Genomic DNA, 26,238 nt, shown 5'->3' with positions numbered 1-26,238 from the left:
TCAAGCAGAGGGCTGTGCCTGTGATGCTGGCTGGCTCAGGGCTTGTTTTTTCCGTGCCACAGCCATGCGCAAGGCCTGAAGAATCATGTTCTCGTTGTTCATTATGTTGTAATTAGTCAGCTTCAGAAGCTTGTTGAAATCTTCTGCTTTCAGTGAGACCTCCCTGGTTGAGTATGGAGAGGAGAAACTGGAGATATCAATTTTGCCCTGTTCCATTTCAGCAGCAGTACGTGTCATGCCTGTCAAGGGAAAAAAAGGTTTGTATAGTCCCACAGAAATACCATACTTTGATAGGTCAATAATAATTAGGGAGAGATCATAGATGCAATTACTGTGAAGATAAGTGCAGTGCTATGATCTCTGAGAAATCTCCTTCTGAACAAGGCCTATTGGAATAAAACAAGTGTCATTTCCATTGCAATCAGCACCATCTACTGGCCAGCTCATGGCACATCATTTTGTGAGGTCACCACTGCTCAAGGCTTACCGGGCAGGTTCTTTGGTACAACACAAACTAAAAGGAATAGAGATATATGGGACAAGAGGAGCAGAATATTCGTTGGCTTGGAAATCATCTTAAAAGCAACGTCTCCATCTCAAATACTAATCCAGAAGGACACTTTATGTACGATTGCTTTGATATTCCAGCATATTAAATCAGCATCTTAAATGGCCTAAATAGAAGGCACAGTGGCCCTTCACAGAACCATTCTATACTGTGATTCTCACCTAGATCTGAGTGTCATAAAACCACACATAATTTCAAAAATATAATTTGTTCTATTCACTAAAGTAAACCCTCGGAAATTACAAGAGGAGATTAGTTTCCCATTCTTCTAATTGAGGAACGCATTTCTTCTATTCCCCGAATTGCACCAAGACACAAATAAAAATATGCACAAGACTTCACCAGATTTTGCAAACAGTTTGAATCATCCCATTTTGCAATCTATTCACTAGTTTGAACAAGCAAACAAAGGGAGGTTCTGTTGGGTTGAGGGAAAAACACCCAGGGAGTGGGAATATTCCTTGAGTCAATTAAGTTACCTGGATACTGTTAACTTACCAGGTGCTACATATTTTTGAAAAGTGTCATTCACTAACGGAAAATAAAGCAGCAGAGGAGCTCCTGGGGTGTCTGCACCATCGAACATGTAGCACTCTTTCAGGTTTTTCTCATCATCCGTCAGTCCAATGCAGGGAAATGGAATTTCCTGCTCTGCAAAGTATTTGCAAGCCTGCTCCAGGGGCTGGTCAACAGCAGCAGCACAAGGAACAGAAAAAATAGCAAAGATCAGACTGCTGCCAAAGCCCAGCAGTTCATGCAAAGTTGCACGAAACAGACTGAGTCAGACAGCAGAAATAACATGGACACCTGCAGCCCCAAGGACTGCTTTTCAGTTGCCTGAGGAACCATTTGGAAATAGTATTCCAGGAAAACACCTAATATAAAGATGGCAAAGAGAGTTTAAACCTGTACAAAGGCACATCTCTAAAATGAGAATAGGATGTAGAAACAGAACCGATAAATTCAAATAACTTTATAGACCATTAATTAAATGAGAACTGAGTGAGAAAAAATGTGGCTCTAAGCAAAACTAAATTTGCAGTCTAAGACAGTACGATTCCCAGTCCCATTATCTGTTTCTGTAGCAGGATAACTTGTGAGTTGACCTCAGTAAACTTTAGCAGGGTTTTAAGACCAATCTACCCATATCTATAACTTCGAATTTTAGAAATTAAATGAGATTTTCAAATAACATGCTCTAGACCTCAAAATATAGCACTAAAAACATTCATCATAAAGCCTGTTTGTGGTGACCAACTTTGTTAAAATATCTAACAAAAAAGTACCACTTCATTTTGAATTAAGTATTTCCAAAAGATTTCAGACTACAAGAAAGAAATATAGTTGAAGATATCATTTCCACTGCAGTACAAAGACAAGTATTTTTCATGTGTAATTGCACCATTTAAATGTCTTCCACTTGAAAAATTGACAGAACATTAACCACTGAACTTTGTGGTTAAATACTAAATACTGCTTTCAAAATATATATAACCATCTTAACCAAATCAGATACCTGCAAGAGCAGTAAATGCAATTGATACCTCACTTCAAGTCCACTATTAAGGGAGGAAAAAATGTATTTATTAAAAAAGATAAAATAGAGATGAAGAAACCCATTACTCACTAAGCTGTTCTTGCTAGAAAATCAACATTAAAATAAAAAAGAAAAAAACTCTCATGTATTTATAAGCAAAATGCAGATTAAATTCAGCACTTGAATCACAAAAGTTTCCAACTCTATTTGTGATGTTAAATATTATATATAAGACTATAATAAACATTGCAGCTAGACTTTCTTAACTTCACTTTGCTTGTTTGTATTTCAATGGTGAAGAACTTAGTGATATTTCAAAAGTAGTTTGAGAAAAACACACATCATTTTCCTCTCTAGAAATTTCCATTCTTTTTCTAAGGTTTGAAAACAGCATGTTACTAAATTCCACTATGTTCCGTGTTTCACAGACACCTGTTTGAAAGTAGTGGAAAGCAAAGCAAAAGCTGTTGTGAAAGAAAATCAGTTTTGAGACTTCTCACCATTATCTGCGATCCACCAGTGTAATTTAAGTGTATGATGACGTCCACTTTCCGCTCTGGTCTCAGAAGGGGTGGGTAACTGGTTTCAAAGAAGAAAGCTGCATCCACCAGCTCCAGGTGTTCTGAGTTGCCTCTCAGGTCATTGGGAGAGGTGTCTAGCAAAGTGTCTAAAGAGTAAAAGATTCAGAGCTATTACCAAACTGCAAAAAGACATCTGTCAAGTTAGAAGGCAAAAGGAAGCTTCCCTCCCATCCAGGATTTTCCTTTTGCTTTAGAGAAGGTAGCATGCAGTAATCCTAAAGCTCCTTCAGCCTCTCCACTCACATTTTGTTGTGTTTCTAAACCCATGAACTGCACTGAAACCAACACAGGTGGTGCCTTATATGCAGAGCCCCATCCTAGGAATTTTTATTCCTGTGAGGGCTTCGAGTAAATAATTGAACATTTGTGTTACTGACAGTGAAAGGTGTGAGAAGTTCCTTCATTCTCTGTCCTCTCAGTGAGCACTAACAGGTAACCACAAAACCCACTCAGTTCTCTTCAGGACATGCAAACGCCTCACTAATTCCCAGCCCCTGTGTCTGCCCCAATGAAATATGTAGGCAGGAGAGCCATCCACACCTTTCCATTTTGTGAAATGTTCATGCTGGATGTACTCATTGTGCATCTGGAAGCCCCTTAGGAAGTTGTGGTACTTGGAGACAGCAGGGCGATCTGTCAGGATGTCCCGGAGTGTCGTGGAGAGGCCGCTCGTAGGAGTGAAAACGCACGTGGCCATCTCATACGGCTTCTCAGGCAGGTCTGGCTGTTCCTCTGGAGATACAAAGCATAAGTGGCATGAAATTGAATTATAACCATAATTAAGCAGAGGCAAGACATAAAGAGGAGAAAGGGTCACTGGCTCTTCTGTAAGCATGTGTTCACAACTTAGAATTGCATTATTTTCCCTGTGATCTGCTGTGAGTTCCAGTTAATTTTGTGACAAAAGTATAAACCTGTGTTTTCTAAACTCTGGTTGGTTACACATGACAAAAAGAATATTTTTCTCATAAAATAGTATGATATTGGTACACACTGAAATAATTCACTTTTCCAAGCAAACAAGAAACAGGGAAAATAATTTTATTAATATATTTTAAGGGATTACTGCTTTTAGGTTAAATATTACATTTAAAGCTTAGTTTGAAAAGCATAGAAAAAATTCAGCATTTTACTTTCAAACTAAATATTTTTACTTTTAAAAAGCTAGATTGTTCTATTTGGTTCAGTTGTGGACACCTGAATTCAACAAAACTTGCAAAATATTTATATAAATTTAAACATGAGACTTTGGGGTTTTTTAATGAAAACATAGTCCACAGAAATGTGGCCCAAGTCTATTCACTGGCTTTGCTTGAATTTTGTCATGAAAATGCTCATGAGTATTTCCAAGGAATGGTCTTTCAGTATGGAGCTGCTTCTCTCAGCTGCTGTAAGAGCTCCACCACATTGACCACCTTGTTTGATGTCTACTAAATCTTTCAATTTAGTCAGATTTTGAGGGAGGGATGTGCTGTGCAGGGCAAGGAGATATTGAAACAAGCAATCAAGCTTCTTTCTGGCAAGCAAATAGTTGACATGAGGCTTTGACAAGTATTTCTTTCCCAGCCTTTTAAGGATAACACTTTAGAGACTGCCATATCCCTCTGTATCTCCTTTATATCAAGGCCTGTCTGATGGTGCCTTTCCTTCTTGTCACAGTCTCACTACTCAAGCAAAGCACTGACTATTCAGTAAAACCAAATAACTTCATTTTTCTGGTATGTCCCATACCCAGAGACTGAGAGAAACAGGATGACAGAAAAGCTCAAAAAATGGGGAATGTGAATACAGTTACCCTATCAGAGGGGTCTGGAGGAAGGTATTTTGGTTTACCTATTTCGGTCACTTTGTCTTGGGTCCACCTGTGCCAAAAGTCTTCTGAATTGTCAGCTGCATGCCAGGCATCCAAGAGATTTTTGGAGAAGATACTACTCCACATTCCTAGAAAGTAGGAGAGGTATAATAAGCAATGCAGACATAAACACAAGTTCTTTTCGAACTGCCTTCTGCTCCTTCCCCAGCTGTTCTGTAGCTTGTTCTTATTTCTATCCAATTTTTGCATAAGTTGAGACATCTGTTTCAGTGGTAGACTCAAAATGCAAACTTATTTCAGAAAAGAGTCCAAGTCTTTTCCTCTCGCCGTGTTTTACCTGAAATTTTTTTTTAAATTCAATTTTCATGTTCCTATTTTCACTTCCTTTTTCCTTTAATAAAGAAATTTTGTTCAGCCAGCTCTTTCTCTGATTCTCCTCTTTCTCACTCCACTGATTCCTTTTCAACATTTTATTTGGCTTCCAGAGAATATCATAGACTTTCAGCTTTGAAAAATTTTTGCAAGCTACAGGAAATGATGATGCCTCAAAAGCTCTCACAAAGTTACATGACAACTTCTTTGACATTTTAATTTATTTTTCTCTTAGACCAAATGATAAAAACACATTTGCTGGCAAGGGCAGTTGAATGAGTCTCAGGAAACATAGAATCATAGAATATCCTGAGTTGGAAGAGGTCTGCAAGGATCATCCTGGCCCTGCCTAGGACAACCCCAAGAATCACACCCTGTGCCTGAGAACATTGTCCAAACTCTTTTTGGGCTCAGGCAGGCTTGGTGCTGTGACCACTTCCCTGGGGAGCCTTTCAGCTGACTGACCCAGTGCCTCTGCTGCCTCATGATAACAGCAGTTTTTTGGGTACAAATTCCTGAATCATTGATATTTCTATTAAAATCTTGCCACTCCTCCTGGCTGGTGAGTTACCTTGCATGAAGCAGATTCGTGACTCAGGGATCTTCTTCATCAAGCGGCCCATGAAGAACTCGCTGCCAAAATCCTCCGCACGAATGAAGGCACCATATTTCAGGAAGCCCACCTCGTACGGCGTGAACTCCACCCACTCTGCCAACACATGCACCAAGGTTAGCTCCACTATAGAAGCTGCCAGGTTTGGAATAAGCCTCTTAGACATTAGCGCTTATAAGAAAACTGACTCAGCATGTGTCCTGAGCAAATTTGAAAGAACTATGTCAGGGCTGGAGAAAATTCAAATTCTTCTTTATATTTAGTGAGTACTAAGTTTTCTCATGGAAGGTGGACTAGAACTCACATTGACTTCTATTGCCTTTAGCCAGCTATGAGAAACAGAGTAACAGAAGAGTTTGGATGGGAAGGACTTTAAACATCATATAGTTCCCATCATGGACCAGAACATATACTCAGCAAACTTAAAGCTCTAGTGAATTACTTTCTTGAAGAATTAATATAATCTCTAAGACTTTGCCACAGAATTATGTTGTGTTATTAGTCTGAAGTCAATATCTGAAAATAGACAAACGTATGCCAAGAGATCTTACAAAATATTGAACTCTTGACACGTATCCTGCACTTGCCCAGTTACTCTTTACATTTCTGAACACTGCTTCTCTGGGCTTGGACTGAGAATTTAAAACAATTCATCGTGATTTACTATATCTCCACAGTGTATCTCCCTGGGTGAAAATATAGCTCTTTTTACAATTGAAACATTACCTCTGAAATCTTTGGTGGCAACTTTGTCCTTGACATTAAGGGCAAGGTAGATGGGCAGTGGGTTCTGACCTTGGTTCACCGCCTGACGTTGATCAGAAAGTCTGTGGTGGCTTTTCTAGATTTGAAAAAACCCCAAAAAGTTAGCTTATAATCAGTTCCTTAAAAACATTAGCTTATAAAGACTAAGACATCATTTTCCTGAATTTGCTCCTAAATTTACTTCCATGTGCTTGAATAACAGAGGACAAGAAAGCAGGAACAATTTCTGTTAAGATAACCGGCCATGTTCAGCTTTCAGTATACAATGACAGCAGTGAATCACTTCACATTCTGTTCTAGCTTTGTTTGGTTAAATGTAAGTTAGAATATACTCCATATCTGGGGAATTCAGCTGTTATCATATACTTCATCTGTTAATGATAAGGGCTCTTCAAGGCAGCATGTTAATGACCCTTCAAATCAAGATTTCTTTTTTTAACTACTATATTGAAAGTTAAAATCCACAGAGGAAAAGTCCTTGAGCTGTCCAATACTAACAACTTATACAGGAAATGGAGGTTTTGAGCATACTTCAGCCAAATTAAGTTCTAGAAAATTTTGCTATGTAGCACTGAGGCTAGAAACACTGTGTGGAATATTATATGAAATGAGAGTATTTAATCTTGTGTGTTTCATCTAGACAAAAAGTAAACCATGTTTACATAATTTTGAAATTTTTTTCAAAAAAAACTTCCAAACTTTTTTCCAGATATCATGAGTCTGGAGAAAGTTTGGAAAGTTTTTGCTTGTATCATTACAATAAAATTAGAAATTGAAGATCCTGGGAGATCAAATGCAAAATTTCTGAAAGGCACCCACTGTAGCTAATATATCTCACCAGCTCTGGATCTATATACTTTCTTATCACTAAGTCACAACCTGTTGAACAAAATGGGTACATCTGCAATACAATCAAGTTAAGATTGCACCTTGTGCAAATATTGCAGCAGTGGAGAGATAAAAGCATAGGGCCATAAAAAACACCTAAGAACCTTAAAAATTTCTTGCACAGCAGTAGTGTTAATCAGCATTATGCTTACTTTGGAGCGAGTCTGAGCATTTCTGGCACATTCCATCATAGTTCAGGCTCCAGGGTAGACATACACTCTGTCTCCAAGACATTAATGTAAACAAGTGGTGTTCTGCCTATGCACCAAGTACAGTGTTACTGACCAGGTGTCTCTTCCTAGGGCTCTAGTTTCTTTCAATGGTTGTAAATATTAAGTCAACAACTTTATGAGAAGAAAGATGTATAGACATTACCCCATCATTTAACATGGCTTCAATCATGAGCCCCCACAGATCAATAAAAGATGTTTTATGTCCTGCTTGGGTCCTTTGGCTCAGCTCTCTGTAATAATTCCTCAGACTTTTCAAGCAAAAAGCCCCCATCTTGCACTTGGCTGCTTGCTTCCGTGCTTCAATAATTACTTCCCCAAGATCCTTACGTGACCAATCAGCATCTTCATATAGCTTTGTCATTGTCCTGCAGACGGGAAACACAATGGAATGCGGGGAGAAATTAACAAGATGCTTTTGAAACTCAGAGAAAACCTTGTAGACTTTTGGATGCATATAATTTTATCTTTTAGTTACTCTTCTCTTTCAGTTTACTTTGAGCAGAAATGAAAGTCTAAAGGCAACCAGTGAAAAATCACTTAATCTGAGGTGCAACACAACAGCTGTCAATGCTGTTTCTGTCAAACAGTAAGTAACAATAAAAGATCATTTTCCATAGGATTAAGGATGTTTACACTTCCAATAAAGTCTCCTCTTTTGTTTAGGGATAGGTCACAATGCACAATAATTCTTTTATAGGTGACTCATGGCCCAAAGATGGAAGCAATAACTCGATCACTTTTACCCTTTCTGAAATCGAGACAGAACTTAGGCTTTTCTTAACACAACAAGATCCAAACAACAGTATTGAAATGATTCCTCACCATGTGGTGCCAGATGAACCACTGATGTATGAAATACAATCCAGAACACGCAACTTTTGGAGACCCAAAATGCTGCCATACATGGCAGTGAGCGCTCTTATGCCACACCCTGCAGTGGTCACAGCCACTATAGGTACCTGTTTGAAACAAAAAAAGAGCAGAAAGTATAGATGAGAAAGTGGCATTAAGGCACAAATACTGTCAAAAGATTACAGAAACGCAAAAGCAGCATCCAGACACTAGTAAGATAAAACACATAAATGAAGAGATAGAGCAACATTTCTCCATACTGTACATCCCTGTGAGATAAACTAGGTCTTGGCACTTCAGAGAGGATTTTTAAGAAACACAGACAAAACTATTGGTTTGAAATGCCTTCAAATAATTCGCTTGTAAGTTGAGTGGAAACACAGATTTTGCTCATCTAAATGGACAGTTGAACTCTCTAGCTGAGATCACACTGGTGGCAAAGTGCCCTGGAAGATAAGCTGATGTTAACAATCCTCACTCCTTATCCAGATGGAGTTAAAAAAATCATCCCTCATCTCCAGGCTTGAGGGAAAGGAGAGAGAAAAATCCCCCAAAAGTGCCCTTAACTAGTTACCTCATGCTCTTGCAGATCTTCCTCTAGATGAAGAACATCCTTCAGCGCAGCAGCAACGACCTTCTTTCGGTTTCGCAGGAAATTCTGTTCATCTGTGCAGAGGTCAAACCCCAGGCGAGCATCAAGGTTTCTTGGTCTGAAACACAGACCCTGAGTCCTGAGACCAGGGCACAGATATTGTTGTATTGTTAGTCACTGTGGACAACTGTGCTTGTGTGTGTTTACAGACCAGTCTGTGGACAGTGTAATGTAATAAATAGGAAAAAAACAGCACCACAGACAGGCCTCTGCTAATTGCTGTGGCTGAAAATGAGAATGTAACTAGGAAGGCAGAGCAAATCATGACGCATTGTCCATTATGGTATCTACTACAGACTTCTGGTTTTATTTGCTCATATAATTTATTGTTCGAGTTTCGGTAGTGATGCCATGCATCTTGTAACTAGATACAGGCTCTGCAGCTGTGATATTAGAGAAACAGCTACCATGCCTTGATGTTATCTTGTTTGTATAATTCAGAAATGTGATTTCTTTGTGGAGCTGCTTTCTCCATCTTTGGGCATAGTAATGCACACAAATCAAGACCTATTGCTGAGATGCTCTAGCAGCTTGGAAATTTGGAGGACAGGGGACCCATTATTTAATTTGCCATCAATTAAAAAGGAGAACCTCACAAATAAAAGCCTACAACTCATGATGAACTCACACATCTGCTGCCATCTGAGCCTGCATCGACCCCTGCTGATTTCAAACGAGTTTTGTGTAGGAGCAGATGTCCCCCCAGTTACAGAGTCAGGTCTTGCTGGAGATTCACTTACCATTCATTTGCCTTTGTGTACAAGTCAATTGTCCTGTCCTGAAAATTGCAATACAAACAGTGTAAGCAAGCTCAGGTTGTTACTTCTGCCCCTACCTCCCCCACTCCACCTAGGGCCTGAGTTTCACTATCTTTGAATTCAGCAATGTGGCTGGAGAATTTGGCCAGCAATGGTCTGGACTGTGGGAGACCTTCACAAGTTCCAGCACAATCTGGGTTGAGTAAAAGTAAGCCATTCACACTACCTAGGTGGGCTTAGGGCCCCATAGCATCTCACAGTTTAACATTCATTGTTTGGAAGGTTGTTGAATGCTAGGCATCTGAACCATACACATAAGGATGATCTCTATTTTATCTTCTACTTCAGGCATTCGCTTTGCAAATATAAGTCCTAATTGCCATACTGTTAGGATGCGTACTATGTTGATAAACATACATATTAGACATGTCCTGAGGAAGTTAGTTTAAACCCAGAACAGGATTTCACAGGGCATGCCTGGATCCTCTGCAAAACAGAAGGAAAAGTAACTATTGCATAGTTGCCGAGCGACTATCATTCACATCTTACTGCATGCTTCGTGTCTGACAGGAACTGAATCACTGAGCTCTAAGACTAATCATGCACCGAACTGAGTGGTGTTGGGCTGTTTTCTGCTAAGAAAGACTTGTTCTTACCTCTCCTATTGATATTTTCTCTTGTATAGGAAGCGAGTTCAGGGGTAGAGTCACAGATTCATTCATATCCCTTTCATTTTGACTTGATATAGACTGGAAAAAGTGATAAGACAAAAAATAAACAAGTTACTGATTTTACCAAAAGGAAAAAAAAAAGGGAGAGGAAAAAGGTAAAACCAGTTTCCCCGTCTCACATAAATGCACTAACCAATTCCCAGCACACACAGATCTGCACACATACTTGGGTCTTGGAGGTCCCCAGTGAAAGGGCTACATGTTAGCGGTGCTCACGTACCCTGCTGAGGCGTCTGCGCCGCGGCAGAGCCACAGTGAGCGCTGACTGGTTGTACTTGATGTAGTGGAACCTGGCTGGGGACGTCGGACACAGGCAGGAGCTCAGCGTGTGCGTCTGGGTTCCTTCATACGACCCGTCCACAGTTAATGCAAACTTTCTCTCTGAAGCAAAGGTTTTCAAACTTAAACTCTTCAAAAATAGTAGATAATTTGTTTGCACAGTAGTGTTATATATGTTTTCCTAAAGTAACAACATCAATTAGATACCCAAATTACAGGAAGAATGAATAGACTGATTTATCTGAGGGTTTTAGAGATGGTGTACAGAATGTGTCATATAGTGACTGTTGCTGTAGCACCACTGCACTTCCATACATATGTGATATCAAAGACTACGGCTCTGTTCATTAGCTAATGATTCACAGAATCATTAGCCAATCATTAGCCAATAATAGTTTGGGGGGACACTCTTTTCTGAAAGTCTGAAATGTGCAAAATACCTTATTAATACACCAGAATAATGTTTGAGTATTACATACGGTCTTACTGCTGAGGTACTTTGAAAATTTTGGCCTTCTGGGAGAAACATGTTTTTTTTAAATCGGACCACAGTTGTCTTTGATATCAGTTAAATCTCAGTCCCTCTATCATGTTTCTCCTTCCTTCAACTTGTAGCATTTCTTTTGAAATATTTCTAGCACTTAAATAATGTCTGGTGTTTTTTTCCTTTATGCAAAAAGCATCTGATATGTCTATTGAAGTAATAAAAAATGGCCTTTATGTAGAAAGATATCAACCCACAAGGTTCAAAGTGAAATATATTGTGTAAAGCTACACACTCCGAAGTATATAATCAGCCTCCAAAAGAATTACCTCACTTAAACATTTTCAGTCACATCTAGCAAACTTTTTCTCTGAGCTCTCAACTGGATCATCCAGGTACTTAAGCAGTGAGCTGGATTGGGGTCATCGTGAGATGTCAGAAGAAGATACTTTAAAAATTGCATAGGAGGCAACAGTTCCACAAGTATGGGCTTGACATAGCAGTGATACACTGCTTTATGTGTTCAGTGAATGTCCTTGTTAATACACTGTGTCTTGTGTTTCACCCAGTGGCATGTCTTATACTGTTATACCTAAAGATATTCTATGAAGTTAGGTGGTAAAAGAGGCTCAATTCCCATTCTGCCCATTACTTTGTCCCAGAATCCAGAGACAACAGGAGTTACTTCAAGTTTAGGATCCAAAAAACCTCAATTCTCTGCACAACTGCTTTGGAAATTGTAAATATCTGGCAAGGTGTCACTGCAGAGGAAAATATTTTGTGGGGAAATTACACCACATGCTTGTGTCACCAAATTCAGGAATAATCTGTATATTTTTCATCAACTACAGCCACTTTCACAGGCCACTGGCATCAGTGAGATTTTGTCTTGCATCCTAAATAATTTTAAAACCAGCATGCTCAAGTGTGAAACACGGAGTGCTTCTGCCATTAAGTGGCAACCTGATTTGCTCTGTCAGTGAAAGGCTCACCCATAGTGTCCTGCCTCAGCCTCCCGTCGTTCACCTGCACGTCCAAACAGGAAACCTCACGGGACTGTAAGAGACAACAGGGCAAGAGACAAAGGCATTCACTGTCAGCAGAGCTCAACCTCATCCCGTCCACTGGGCACATGCCTACAGGGCCTTGGGGCATATGCCTCAGGGGAGAGGTGGTGCCAGCCTGTAAACCCACAACCAGGTCTAGGGAGATGGGATTGGACTTCCCCATGGGAAATAACAATGCACAGAGATGAGGAAAGAGAAGGGATCTGCTCGCTCTGCCTGCAGGAGTGGCCCTGCAAGGGCCTGGGCAAGGATCAGCCACGGGAGAAGGCTCTCTAAACAGGGTGCCCAGCTCTCCCCAGGCAGAGGGAAGGATGCCATACCCCTGACCCCAGCTCAATTTAGGCAGAGGTGAGCACTGGCAGCAGCTCAGAGTCTTCATCACTTTAACCTCTCCCAGTGCGAGTCACTATCTGGGACCACATGGGAAAGCCACTGCCAACACCAGCTTTAGGCTGTGTGTGCTGGTCCTGATTAATGCCTCCATGCCATCACAATGGCGTGGTACCTTTAACACCAGCTTTGCAACAAGCATGCCTATGCTGAAGAGAAAAAGATTGTGAAATAAAAATTACCACAAGAACTCCATTAGTGATAATGTTTTCAGGAGGATCTGGACTGAAAGACAAAATGGAAAGCAATCAATTCAAAACCAGCACATTCTTATTTTTCTCTTTTTCTCACTCTTCCTTAAGCATTATTTCATTATCTTTTAAAGATAAAGTCCATCTTTGGACAGGCAGCACAGATAAACAGAATCAGAAATTCCACATGCATATTCAATCCGATTTGCCTCTCACAGGCTAGAGTCTGAATTTTGCAACATTTGTGGACATCCACCAAGCAGAGAAGTTCCTCACTGTATTAGAGAGGATAATTTTCTGACACACTGAAGACAATTTACATAGAGATGGCATAATCACACTGTTGCCCAAAATTGTTCAGTTCAAACTGTAGAATCAGAGCTGAAAAGTTGCTGAATTCATCCAGCATGCCATAAAAAAGTAGGAAATTACCATTTGCCTTAAAAATCAGCAGCACAAGGACTGATCTACATGTTTATTCTCTCCATAAACAGTACAGTCAGCAAAGAAACAGAAAAAAACCTAGTTATGACAGAGCAAACATCTGGGATCCCACACTAAAGAACAAGAGGGGAAACTTAAAACTTCCTCCTATGTAGAATGTGCCTTTCATCTTGATGAACAGCTGCCATCACGGATATCTCTCTGCTCCCACTAGCACCTGTGCTTGCTTCTCTGCGTGTCTGGATGCCCAGTGTAGATGCATGCATACCAGGCACCATCATGCATTCTTTCTTCAGTAAACACTCTACTCAAAGTTACCTTCTGTTCTATTTCAGATGTTGGCAGTGTGAACTAATTTGTCACAGTACCCCTGTGTTTCCATCTTACACCTCCAGCTTTCGTCTTACACACCTGCTCTCCATTGTGAATTCAACCTCCAGCTCCTCTTTTCCCTGCAAAAGAAAATTAAGGCAGTCACCAAAGTTTGGTCTCCTGTGGAGAGAGATACCCTACAGGAATCTGTGCCCTTCAGGGGTCTCTATAAACCTTTTGTTGCTTCACATGCCACAGACCTAATTTTCTTCATGTTGTATCTGTTAAACTTCTAGTATCATATACTCCCAGCATCTTATCCACTAGTTTAGCTGACTCCTAGTGTAGGCCTTGCAGGACAAATGGAATCCATACTGCAGGGCCTTTTGGTGGCTGCTCCCCCCTGGTCCCTCTTGGCATGTTGGGGCATATGACCACATATGAGCACACCCTCTTTGCTCTCTCCTTGAATTTTATCCATACCTGTGGATTCAGCTGGAAACTTAGCTGAATATTTTCTCCAAGCTGGATTTTGGAGACATCAAAGAAAACAGTGAGGAGATGGTCATCTTCAGTAACTTTGTCCTCATCACAAACTTTAAGCTCCAAAATGTTCTGGGGAAAAAAAAATATGAAAAGTTGAACAAATATAAAATGCTACAGATATTTCATTTTAGCAGAAGAACCTTGGGAAAGAATGAAAAAATAGAAATATTGCAGTTGCTCTCTGTGTACTCTATTGACTGTGCAGGCAGATACAGTCTTAGCAAACCATCAAAATATAAATAAGTACAGTAAGAGAGTGTGGATACTGCACAAAGGATCTCAGAAGGACCTGCAGAGGTGAAGGACTATATGGTATGCTTGATATCTGGTAAGAACAGCTGTTGGAGATGTCTGGAGCAGTCTTACCTTAACCTGGCTCTGAATTGTGAAGTGGAAGGTCTCGTTCCATGTCGGGTTCTTGCTGTTCTGGACAGTCTTGGTGCGGAACTGCTGCACTGAAGCTGTTGGCAGGCTCAGGCTCACATAGCAATCAGACTGACTTACTGTTGAAGACAGGAAAAGCGGGAAAGCAATGGTCCAATGCAACAATCTAGTCCCCTGTAAGGTGGGCATGTTTAAGCTCTGTACACAAAGCAATACATAGAATTCAGGCCTGGCACTAGCTAAGATACCATCAAGCTGCTGCTAGAAAACCATCTTGCTTTACTATTGTGAAGGCCTGTAAGTGTGTTCTTCTTAAGAACTACTATTTTATAAGTCCTGTGGAAAAAAAATAAACATTCAAAATACTCAGTTGTGTTGCTGGAGTGCCATCCATACACATAGGGGCACACACAGAGCAGCCTCACAGGGCTGGCCACCGTGGACATTAGCAGCTGTGACAGGGGCTGCACATGGACAGAGCCCAGCTCCTACACACTGGACTTCCACAGGTAAGCATGAACATGCCTTTATATGTCTAGATTAGGTCTGGCTGTAAGTTCTGTCTTGTCTAGTTCCCGAGCATCCTTTCTTTCCTCTAGGACCTCTGACTGCCAGTGCAGAGGGGACAAGAGCTTGTTGCATTTAAGGTTCCCATGAAGCCAAATTTCTGTCACAGAAGGCATATCTTCTACCAAGGCACCCGATTTCAGTCTGCTTTTTTCCCTTATGAAAGTTAAAAAAGGAAACACTCAGCAACAGGGTTTTTCAAGAAAATATAAAGAAAAAAAATTCAAGAAAAGAAGATTAATCACCTGTGGAGATGAAAATATTGAATTTAATCTTCTATGAAGAAGATTATAAGAAAGGCATTGAAATGTCAAACAGTTTGATGGATGACATTTGTTTTGAGAAGCAGATGTACTGGGGCAGAGTTTTCAGCAATAAAGCTGTATTTAAAAAATGTATTGCCTAATGTTACTATTTTCACCTGCATCTCTGTGCTTCAGCCAGAGTGGCAAAGGTATTTGCAACACTTCATGTACAGGTGGAAGCTTGTCTATTCTTCCCAGCCCAGAGTGAGCTGACATTGCTTCTTTGCACAAAATTGCATTGCTCTGCCATTTCCATTCAGGGCACGTACAGGTCGTAAAGTTCACCTGTTAATTTTAATGTTTCCAGATGTAGGGAGGGCAGCTTCAGGGTTTTTATTTTCCTTTCTCAGCTGAAGTGGCCAGTTGTAAAATACAGTTTCCCACCTGAACTCCACGTAGGAGCTTTTAGTTGGAAGGAGTGGTTAGCAACAGTCTGTAGGGCTTGCATCATCAACAAGCACTTTCATTCTGAGGTCAGAATAATCTACTGGCAAATATATTTGTCATCATTATTAGGAAATAAAAAAACAAGCATGAATCATTAGATTAATGATCTTGTGGACCCACACTCGAAAGTCAGGGATGGTCTCCCTACAGAACATGATCTCTTGGTTAGGGACAACAACCTACACAAGTGCCAAAGATAGCATGGGGAGCATTGCTATAAATGCCAATCCCATTAGTAGAATTATATTTCCTCTTTTTGTGATACCACATACTCAAACATTCCTGCCATCACATAGCAGACACACCTTCATCTGAACAGCATCTAAATAGGCCTAACTCCTGTCACACTTCGTTTTACTGGCAGACTTGACTTTGAGAAACGCAAAATAATTGACTTGACTCCCCATGTGTAACTCAAGAATTAACAAAATCAGCCCTTTTTTTGCCCCTGATTTCTCTGAGGCTTAAGTCATCTTTTCTGAGTAACTCTGAATGAAAGAAGAGTAACTTCAACTGATTAAATAGTTTTCATATATATTAAGATATATGATTTCTAAAAAAACCATCAAAACACATAGAAATCAGCTGAGCTTCTAACAATTCTAATAGCTCCCAAAATCCTATGTGCATAAGGAAATGTCCCTACAAAAATCTTTTTTGGCACTTGGGAAGTCCTGACCCATATTAGCACAGATTGCTGTTGGCCCATGTCACCACTAGGAGAAGGATCAGAAGGATCCAAATGGGTAAGTCTATGGGCAGACCAAAGTTTATTTCATTGACATTTCCCAATTAGTAACACATGCTCTGATTTCATCAGTCGCAAAGAACCCAGTAGTATTTTGAAACTCCATCAATTATTTCTTATCTGTAAGTGGTCACTGTCTGCTACTGCATGTATCATCCACTTTTGAGAAACAACTACCTGTCAGACAGCAGAGCCCTGATTTCTCATTTAATCTCTGACTTTCTCTGGGAGATTTCTGATAGCTAATAAACAAGTGTGCTTCCCTCTTCCCAGCTGTAAAATGCATTTGGTGATGCCTTTTGCACTTCAGAAGTGTCCTCTGCAACCTAATTACCTCTTGTTTCTAAATTATTTTCCAGTTGTTAAGAGGGAGGCATTTACAACACCCAGGAACCTTTTTTACACATCTTGGACACCTGAGGCTGGTGTTCTGCCTGACCACCTCCAGGTATAAGCAGGTGTGTGAGAAATGGCATTCCACAGCCTATCCTGTGCCCTGGCTGGTGGGTCTCACTGCAATATCCCTCTGCTTTTGCATGCACACACACAAGGCTCACACTGCCAGCCACGTGCGAGCAAACCCCCACCACCCTGTACATCAGCCTAACCAGCACCTAACTACAGCAACTAGGCTCTGACAGGATACACACAGCGCAGCATCACACCAGGGACCTCTCGGGTCCCTCCCCTCCACCATGACACATTAACAGCTGTCAAACATGCCTGGGATAGCAGCCATGGTATTCCTGTGGGGCAATATCCGGCCAAAAGCAGGTGTGGCAGCAGGTATTTATGAAAGCATGGTTTCCTCGTCCAGTTATTACACTAAGTGTCTAATTATCTTCCAGGATAATAGCAGGCAGGACTGGATCTTAATTGTGTGTAGGAAGCATTACAACAACATGACCCATGCTAAAAAACACCATAGCCACAGCCCCATGATACATCCCAAACAGCAGGACACCCACACATCTGGCCCAAGCTGAAATCTCACCTGCTTCATCAAGAGGCCAAATTTAAGCAGGGTTCAACCAAACGTTTTCTTTTTAATTACATCTCCTTTTTTAATGCTAACAGCTGCAAGTTTCAGCCTGTCTGTAGTCTGGGCAGAAGCCTCAAGCATCCTTCTCTTTATGGACTGCCTTTAGCTCCTCACTGTTTCTGGGAGGAAGATTTTTCATGATACTTAAGGTATAGTTTTTTTCTGATTGTGCTGCTGAAAGGACCTGAACCAAGAATGTGGACTCAAACCCTGCTTGCCCAGAGCATCTCCTTGACCTGGTCTCCCTGCACTTGGATCCAGTCAAGTCACAAAATATAAGCTATCAACACCAGGGGAGAGGGGCATTTTTCTTCTTTTTCTCTCACTTCATAGCTGAGTAGGTACCTGGCTAAGGGCAGGGGGACAAGTCAGCAGCGCTGTCTTCTAGAGGCCAAAATACTAGATAATTGATGGCATTGAAACTTTTAATACTATCTTTTAAACAGGAATGTGGGCTACTTCTGTGGCCTTCCAGAAGACAATTTACAGGCAGACTATCAGAATTTGTTCTGTCCAAGGAGATCAGTTCCTGTCCCCAGGGAGCATTCAGTATTCATCTTCTAATAGGTATACTTCAAGAAAAAGCTTTCACACTTTCTCCCACTCTCCCCTTAACTCTGGGTGGAGCACCCTACAAGTATCCCTAAAACTATATTTATGTATTCATTTACATCCCTCTTTATAACACTCCTTTGTTGAGATATTGCTAAACAACCTTGCTTGTTTGTCTTTATCACTCCACATCCTCTGATTTTATAATCATCTTTCATGCAGCACCTAGAACAATAGGCTGCTGGTGTGTAGTTGCAACTGCTTAAATGGTGAAGTAAGTAATAAACAACAATGAAACAATAACAACAGTGCAAGAACAGAACACCAGAGGAAGTCTGTGTGTTCCTGCAATAAATATCATGGTAGAACACAGTTCCTCAAACAATAATGTATTTCACTGACTATATTTTTTTCCTGGATATGAAAGGACTTTAACATGAATTGATCTCATATGTGGCAAATTTGCTACTGCAATTCTGTAAAAAAGTTTTGTTGAAAATATAAAATATACTTAATAGTTTTAGAAAATATAATACCCAAATTTGTCTTATATAAAAGAAATCCAAAACATGAAGTTTCCAAAATTAAAAAGCATAGTTAAAATAAAAAACTATAAAAGGTTAGAAAAATATCATTTTCTTACTAAGAAAATAATGAAGAATATTTTTAACTCTATACTGGTCAAAGTCGATTTAGCCAAGGCCCCACATTCAATGTCCACTGAAGGGTCTTGGGCATTTTCAGCAAGCAGAGAACGATGGCTTAAAATTGCTGAACTTAGTATCCCCACGCAGTAGCCTACTTTCACATTGTTTAACCCTTAACACTTTGTTTCCTTGCTTTTCCATTTGTTAACTCCACTTAAAGACTTAATTTCTCTGCAGAATCTTGGTTTTTAGTCCCCTTGCCCACTTTTTTTCAGGAAGGACCTTTGCTCTTATCAAGGATGGACATCATGCCTCACATTTCTAAATGGGTGTCTAAGGAGAGTGTAAGAGGGAAAACATAATTTACTGCTCTCTCAGTCCTCACAATTTAAGATATAGAGACTTCCTGAGCCTACTTTAACTGGATTTTCTTTTTTCTTCTACGAACTTGTCCAGACTCTGCCTGCAACCTGCATAAGCTTTGTTGTTCATGATCTCCTGCCATGGGGAGCTCCCAAGCTGAACCACATGCTGTAAAAGCCATGTCCTTCTGTTTGTCCCAGAGCTATCGTGGTTGCCCAAGGTGAGCAGCTGATCTTGAAATTTGCAAAATCTCAGGAGACAGTTGTGTATTTAAGGGTGGGTTGGATTGGTGCACATCCAAGCCTTACCCCATTAGGGAATCAGGATGCTTGCGGAGGACACACCCAAAGATGGGAACTGGCAAGCAATCACAGGTCCAGGAATATCAAGAAGCCCAATGGGCCTGATGAGCTTGTGGGTGTGCTCAGTGAGAAAGGGGAATGTGAAGAACACAAACAAGGTGCTAAATTCACATGTGTTATTTATGATATCAGATATGCATCAATACACAAGTGGAAATTTGTGTTATAAATTGTGCACTAAGGGATCAGTGGGAAGGGTGCACTAAAAAGATTCGGGGTTTAAAAGGCAGAAGGAAACCCTTTACATTGTCTTAGTTAAAAATTCTCTCTTATGCACTGAACTCCTATTAAAGATCTTTTTCTATCTATGCCATAAGAAATGGTAGTGAGGTTTTGAGATTCTCTTGTTATGGATTAATTTTCCCATCTCTATTACCTGGAAAATAGAGCAGATAGACCAATAATAAAGTTAACCTGCAGCACCAGGTTGGGAGACCTTTTCAGCACTAGATGAGTATTAAACAAAGTGATCTGAAAACTCTACAGAAACCTAGTGCAAGGTTAGGCACAATGGCAAGAGATAGAAGAAGCCATTTTAAAATGTCAAAAATCAGTAAGGTGAATCAAAAGTAGGTGACACTGGCAATCTTGCTCTGTCTATAAAATTTTGCAAGAAGGAGAAAGTAGTTAAACCAGGGGTGAGAAAATGAAGAATGGGAAAAAGTGCTAGGAAAATGGTCCTATACAGAAGTCCACTTTGCTGGTGATGGAGGACATGTACTTCTGAGTTTGTAAGCTTGTGTGTCAAGCTAATCTCTAGAGAACTGTAAAGATGACTGAATCAACTCAAAAATACTCCCCTGGTTTTACACAAACCAGCAAAATTTTGTTTGCATTTTTTTATCTCAAGAGTCCCGTTTTGCTGCTTCTTAGTGGAAATCCTATAAAGTTATGGACATGCAATTTGCATTAGCTTTTACATTGTCGGAAAAGCTAAGCAGAGGTTAAATTAATTCATTTAAGCTTTTGAAATATAGGTTTATTTTATATTATAAAGAGCCTGTTACTGAACTCTGTGACTTCTGTACATCTGGCTGCATAGAAAAATATGTCCTTAAACACTTTAAATGCAAATCTTTCTGATAAATACAGCTGAAAATTTTCACACTCAGTAAAATTAAATGTTACTGGAAATAAGCAGCTGTCAGTCAAAACTAGATTCAACGTTTAAATATATAAGCAAGGCATGCTCCCTGACTGGTATGATTTTCTTTTCCTACACAATGAACATCCACAGCAAATAAAGTATTCACCTTTCACAAGTGTGTGTCCTCAGTTTTTTGTGCAAAATTTTTTCCCCTCCAAAATCACCTCTGTCACACAAATATCTCCTTTAGAAAGCTCTATGGGGTCGTGGGACATGGCTTGGACTCGGAAGCAGAAAAGGCTGAGCATTTCACTCCCTGTCCCATGCCCTAGAAACTTTCTAATATTGAATAAGACACCATCAAAACAAAATAAACTCCATTCAGAAAAAAAAAAAAAAACAAAAACAACAGCCTAAGAATGAAAATGAAAACCATTGATCTAGATGAGAAAAAAGTTGAAAGGAATTTTGGTAAGCTCATTGTCATGCAGACCTTTTAATAGAACATAATTATCTAAGAGAGATATCTAAGGGTTGCAATTTTTCCACACCTCTTTTTTCAGCTCAGTATGCATGTTTGTACATTCAAATAGGTTTTAGCTGTAGGAAGGGATTTCTCTCCAGACTATAACTGAGCTTCAAATATGCTTTCCATGCTGTAGAAGTAGTCTAAGGTTCATATGGATTCTTCTTCCCCATACATTCATCAGCAAAAAAGCATCTTACTGCTCTTCACTAAAAATCAGAGTGAAAAACTCTTTTTCACTGTACAAACTTTGGTCTCTGTACAAACTGTTGCAGAACTTGAAGCAAATAACGTTGGAAAGGCACAAAAACATCTTGTCCTGGATCTTTTTAAATGAACAACTTTAGCTTGGTCCTGCTTATATAGAAACTTTCTGCATTCAGACATTTCTATGTGTATAAATGAACAGATGCAAGACAATCAGCCCTCTTCTCAGATAGGAGGAGGTGGTTGTCATTCAAGTCATTTTTTCTAATGTTTCGCAGTTCAGATATTTATGGACCATTAATAAATATTTGCATAACTATAATTCCTGGGCAGTTGGTAAAAGTTTTTAAGAATAGAAAAAGCTAACTGTGAGCCATGCCTATTGCTGGATGAAATTTGATAATCCATAAGAGGTGCCAAGTGTGCGGTTCTGAGCTCCCATCAAATATTCTTTGACAGGCCCAGGGTTACTCAGAGTGGACATTTCTGTAAGAAGGCACCATGGAAAGAAAGTTCTTATTGCAGTCTTTCCTGTGAATAAAAGAACATTTATTTGCAGATTCAGATGTGAAATATTTTATGCAATCTGTGCAAACATGTTCTGCATTACAACTGGTGGCTAGACTTCAGTGTTATACGGACAAAGTTATAAGAAAAACAATGTCTTCTAACTGTATTGCCTCATCTTCAGCATACCAGGATCACACATCTTCTATCTCTCTCCTTTTAAATATAGTCTGCAGTGTTTGTGACACTTGATATATTCAGAGTAATTTTACAAGCATGAGGATGCTCTAGGGGTATAGCCAAGATACTCACACAAGTCTGCTTTCCTGGCATTTTTCATCTGTATGATTTTTACGGTGAGCAAGTTGCATGGAGATGGTTCTGTCTGTTGAAAAGCACACAAAATGCATGGGATGAGAATGCAAAAAGGAAGAACAGAAGTATAGCCTGAGATAGAATTGAATTAGTGTTTCAGTTCCAAACAACTAAAACATTTCTGAACTGAGGTTCCTCCTTGTGCATTGCCTTCTTCCCAGAAGGTTTGTAGCCAGGTGTGACCACAGACCAGACCTCTGACGTCCTCCCTTATCCATTCTGAAAACACTTGTGGTAAACCTTCAGCTTGAGGTATCTGACTCTTACAACCCAATCTCATAGAAAGGTGTGATAAAGAACCTTGCTGTGTTCTTAATACAGCTGACACACATCTTGGTCTGAGAAAATTCACAGGATGTCATATATATCCATTATATTACACAACAAACAGCAAACAATCTAGCAGGGAAGGAATTAGTAACTATATCATGGTGTAATGATGCTGCACATCAGTTGATTTATAGCTACATAATTACATTCTTATATCTGATATAGAGACATAAGTGCTGGCTTTTAAAAAATGAGGACCTGGAAAGGGCCTTCCAGAGACTATCCCAAACTTCTCAGGAGGAATGAGTGAAAGGCACAACTCTGTAGTTAATTACTTCTCTGTGAATAATTCAGCTCACTTAATCTTCCTTTAAGCAAAGCTCTGAGGAATGTATCAAAGGAAATATTTGCAGCTTTCAGTACTTAAAGGGGGCTTATAAACAAGAGGGAGAGCGACTTTTTCTACAGCTAGTTATAGGATGAGAAGGAATGATTTTAAACCAAAAAAGATATTTTGATCAGATATTAGAAAGAAACTCTTCACTCAGAGGGTGGTGAGGCACTGGAACACTTTGCCCAGAGGAGCTGTGGGTGCCCCATCCCTGGAAGTGTTCAAGGCCAGGTTGGATGGGGCCTTGAGCAGCCTGGGGGTAGTGGGTGATATCCCTCCCCCTGGGGCTGAGGTTGGAGCTAGATGATTTTTAAGATTCCTTCCAACCCAAGCCTTTTTATTATTTTGGGAAACCACCTAAACCTAAAGGTGGTTACCAAATGACACTTAACAAACCTGTGAGGAAACAGCACACTACCTACAGAGCAGGGAGTATCACTGCAACAGATTCATAGATCAGTATGTAACAATACATTATCATTCATTCCCTTATGCCCAAAAGCTGCCACACTTTTTAAGAGAGCTATATTTAACATCTCACATAGTATTGGTTTCCTTACTTTCCTTATGCATTCATTGACATTAGTGATAACTCCTTATTTTTCCTCAGTGTGTTGTTTTGCCTAGCCCAGTCGGGTGGAAGCAAAAAGGTATCTTTTTTTAATTAATTGGGAATCTTCAAAATAGTAAATTACTACATCAGTAGAGTTTTTGCATTCCTGAAGGCCAAAACACAAAGTAGTCGCAAAACCCAGTCAGAAGGAAAGCCTGCTTTGCTCAGGATAATTCCCAAGGCTGAAGATACAAGAGGTGAAAGATCCCTGGTGGCTCAGGTCCCCTCTGCCCCCAAGGCAGCCTTCTCAGCCCATTGCAGAACCTCCTCTTGCCTTTTCTTACCTGGTTCTTGCTGTAGAACAACCCCATCGTGGTCCTTTCACGTCGGAGCCAGGTGTGAAACGTGCTAGTGGATGGGTCCGAAGGAGTCTCCGGCAGGCAGCTCCTGTACTTTAAGAGGCCAGGAGCCGGCAGGCAGGTGTGTGAGTGCCTGACTCAGCGCAGCCTCACCCCGCCACCACCACCTGAGCAATCCCGGCTCCTCCTCCTCTTCCTCCTCCTCTCTGCCCCGGAGCGGAGTGCGGGGTGCTCACCCGCACCTAATCACCTGCCTCTGGCACTGCAGAAGGAGGGTCTCTGCACTTATTGTGAGAGGGAAATTAAGACTGAAAAGTGAGTTTCCCATGAAGGTTACAGGCACTGAACAAATGGTTGACACTTTTAAGCATCCTCATCGCTTTTTTGAGGAGCCCACAATGCTCTTGCCCACAGGTGAGCTGTCAACCTGCAGTCCCTTGTGGGGTAGTGACTGGCAGCAGCCAGGGACCGGGACTTTGGCCAAGGGCATCCAAACAGGCCAATGTGCATACAAAAGCCTTTTTATAGCTTTCATTGCTTTTAGGGAGTCTGTGTTCTTTGCTTAAAGACACATATGAAAGAAATTTTGTCATCTCCATCTTACCTTCCATTTTGCTCTGTTTAGGCAGTAAATTGTCTTTCAGCCAAGCAGATGTTGCAGCGACAAATACTGCATGAAACAATTCCCCAAATCACCTGTGGAACCTGTGAGAGAGTTTCCCTTGTAAGAAAAAGCTTTAAAAGCCCACTTACTTTCTCAGAAATGTTGTTACTTTGTGCATCTGAATTAAGATGCTTCAGTGAGTGACCTCTAAGAGGATATATTTGGGAGGATGAAATAAATGTTGAAATCAATATTAATTACTCCTCACATTCTCACGTACTCTTTATGTCTTCACGTTTTTAAGACTTCACTGCACAGGACACTACACAGCATGTGAGGTGGTCCCTGCCTCATTGAGGGAGTAGACAAAATTAGTACACAAGAAGTAAAAAAATGAGAGTTTGGATTTTGATTTTGTCTTTTTAAAATCATCCTTGCTATTGTAAAAATTAACAGATCAATCAATTTCAAAATAATCTCATTTCACTTCGCAATGAATTGAGAACACATTGATAAAGGTAACTTCAATGACATGACATAATTTCATTTCCTAAAATATTTGGCACTTTAAGACATTCTAACCTAAGAACTAGATGTCATGCAGACAAATTTTGAACACATTAAGGATGTGTAACTAACAGATCACAGAAGCAGCAGTAAAAGGAAGTTAACCCAAAAGGAAAATATTCCTGGAGAGGTGGCAAAAGCTCAGTTACAAGCCTGCATGTTTTTATCAGTCATCCTGAATATCTTGAAATTAACAATTATTTATATGTATATATATAACAATCACTATTGGTACTCTGCTTCAAAAAGTCAATATTGAAACACTGGGGAAACTGAGGAGCTTGAGAGTAATAGGAACTCCCAGAGAGGGAAAGGCAGGTTTCGTGTCAGCCAGCAGGACACAAAGAAAAGCAGCATTAATCCGTTTCAGGCCGCATACTGCACTTACCTGGCTTTTTTCCATCCTGTTGTTGAGCAAGTTTCCCCTGTAAAACAGACTGAAACATCCTGCATCCTACTTTGTTTCATTTCCAGCAAAAAGGTCTAGGAAACCATGACATTAAACCTAAAGATATCTCTAGAAAGAACCCAGATGCATCCCATGAACTAACTATTCTAGTGTACTGAAGCAGAACCACAATTACAGCTGCCTCACACTTGGAGGGACAATAATGTAGATTTAAACATACAATATTGTACCTGAAATCAGGGTTACACTGCACTCTTTCAAGACTTTCAAGTATATGAACACAATGAACATGCTCATAAGTGAAAAACATTGCCCTCTCATTCTTCCCCTCCATTACCTAGAACTTCATTCTATACGAAATAAATTGTTGTTTCTGATGATAGTCAAGACTATACCGATCTCAACACTGACTCTGCGCTGCTGTCTGAATTTCCTCACAACGGTGGAAATCTTTTATTAACAAAAGGAAGCTAATCCAAAACATTTTCTGAGCTCCTATGACTAATCTCTTCATGAATCACAGCTCCACAGTGTAAGGCTGATGTTGTGAAAGACTGAACTTGTGATCTGCCTGTTTGAGAGTTGTGAGAGGAGTCTTGGCAACTACTGTCCCCTAGAAGACCTCTAGGATTTTTGATGATGAGAAACCAGTATCTCAGAACAATCCCTGCAAAGACCATTTTCCTGTAAATGTTGAACAGATGTGAAAGCTATGTCTGGAAAAGATCCTAAAGGGGTCTCTTGCATTGCCCTATTCTGCACAAAGAGCTAGCAGCCACTTCCCATCTTATGGAACACTGAGAGAAATCACAAGGTCATCCTTCAGGAACAGTGAAGGCAGGTAAAGATGAGTGAGACAGGACAGCCAACAGAAACTCCAAGAGAAAAGT

General features: G+C 40.2%; 1 protein-coding gene across 1 annotated transcript; it reads right to left on the bottom strand.

The window, feature by feature from the left end:
* On the bottom strand, positions 1–24,490 carry LOC102043393 (cytosolic phospholipase A2 epsilon-like). The gene is made up of 21 exons (XM_005419408.1): positions 24,373–24,490; positions 23,754–23,861; positions 22,133–22,205; positions 14,443–14,579; positions 14,014–14,145; positions 13,630–13,670; positions 12,766–12,808; positions 12,119–12,182; positions 10,584–10,744; positions 10,289–10,381; positions 9,615–9,652; positions 8,797–8,953; positions 8,193–8,329; positions 7,513–7,735; positions 6,211–6,325; positions 5,443–5,580; positions 4,520–4,627; positions 3,227–3,418; positions 2,606–2,772; positions 1,067–1,250; positions 1–239 (listed from the first exon to the last, which is right to left on the bottom strand). The coding sequence occupies exons 2-21, from the start codon at positions 23,778–23,780 to the stop codon at positions 1–3; spliced, it is 2,469 nt and encodes an 822-aa protein (XP_005419465.1). The 5' UTR covers positions 23,781–23,861; positions 24,373–24,490.
* Positions 24,491–26,238: the final 1,748 nt, after the last annotated feature.

This window comes from Geospiza fortis, unplaced genomic scaffold, assembly GCF_000277835.1.
Source record: "Geospiza fortis unplaced genomic scaffold, GeoFor_1.0 scaffold66, whole genome shotgun sequence".
NCBI lineage: Eukaryota > Metazoa > Chordata > Aves > Passeriformes > Thraupidae > Geospiza > Geospiza fortis.
This window is presented reverse-complemented; position numbering and strand designations above follow the sequence as displayed.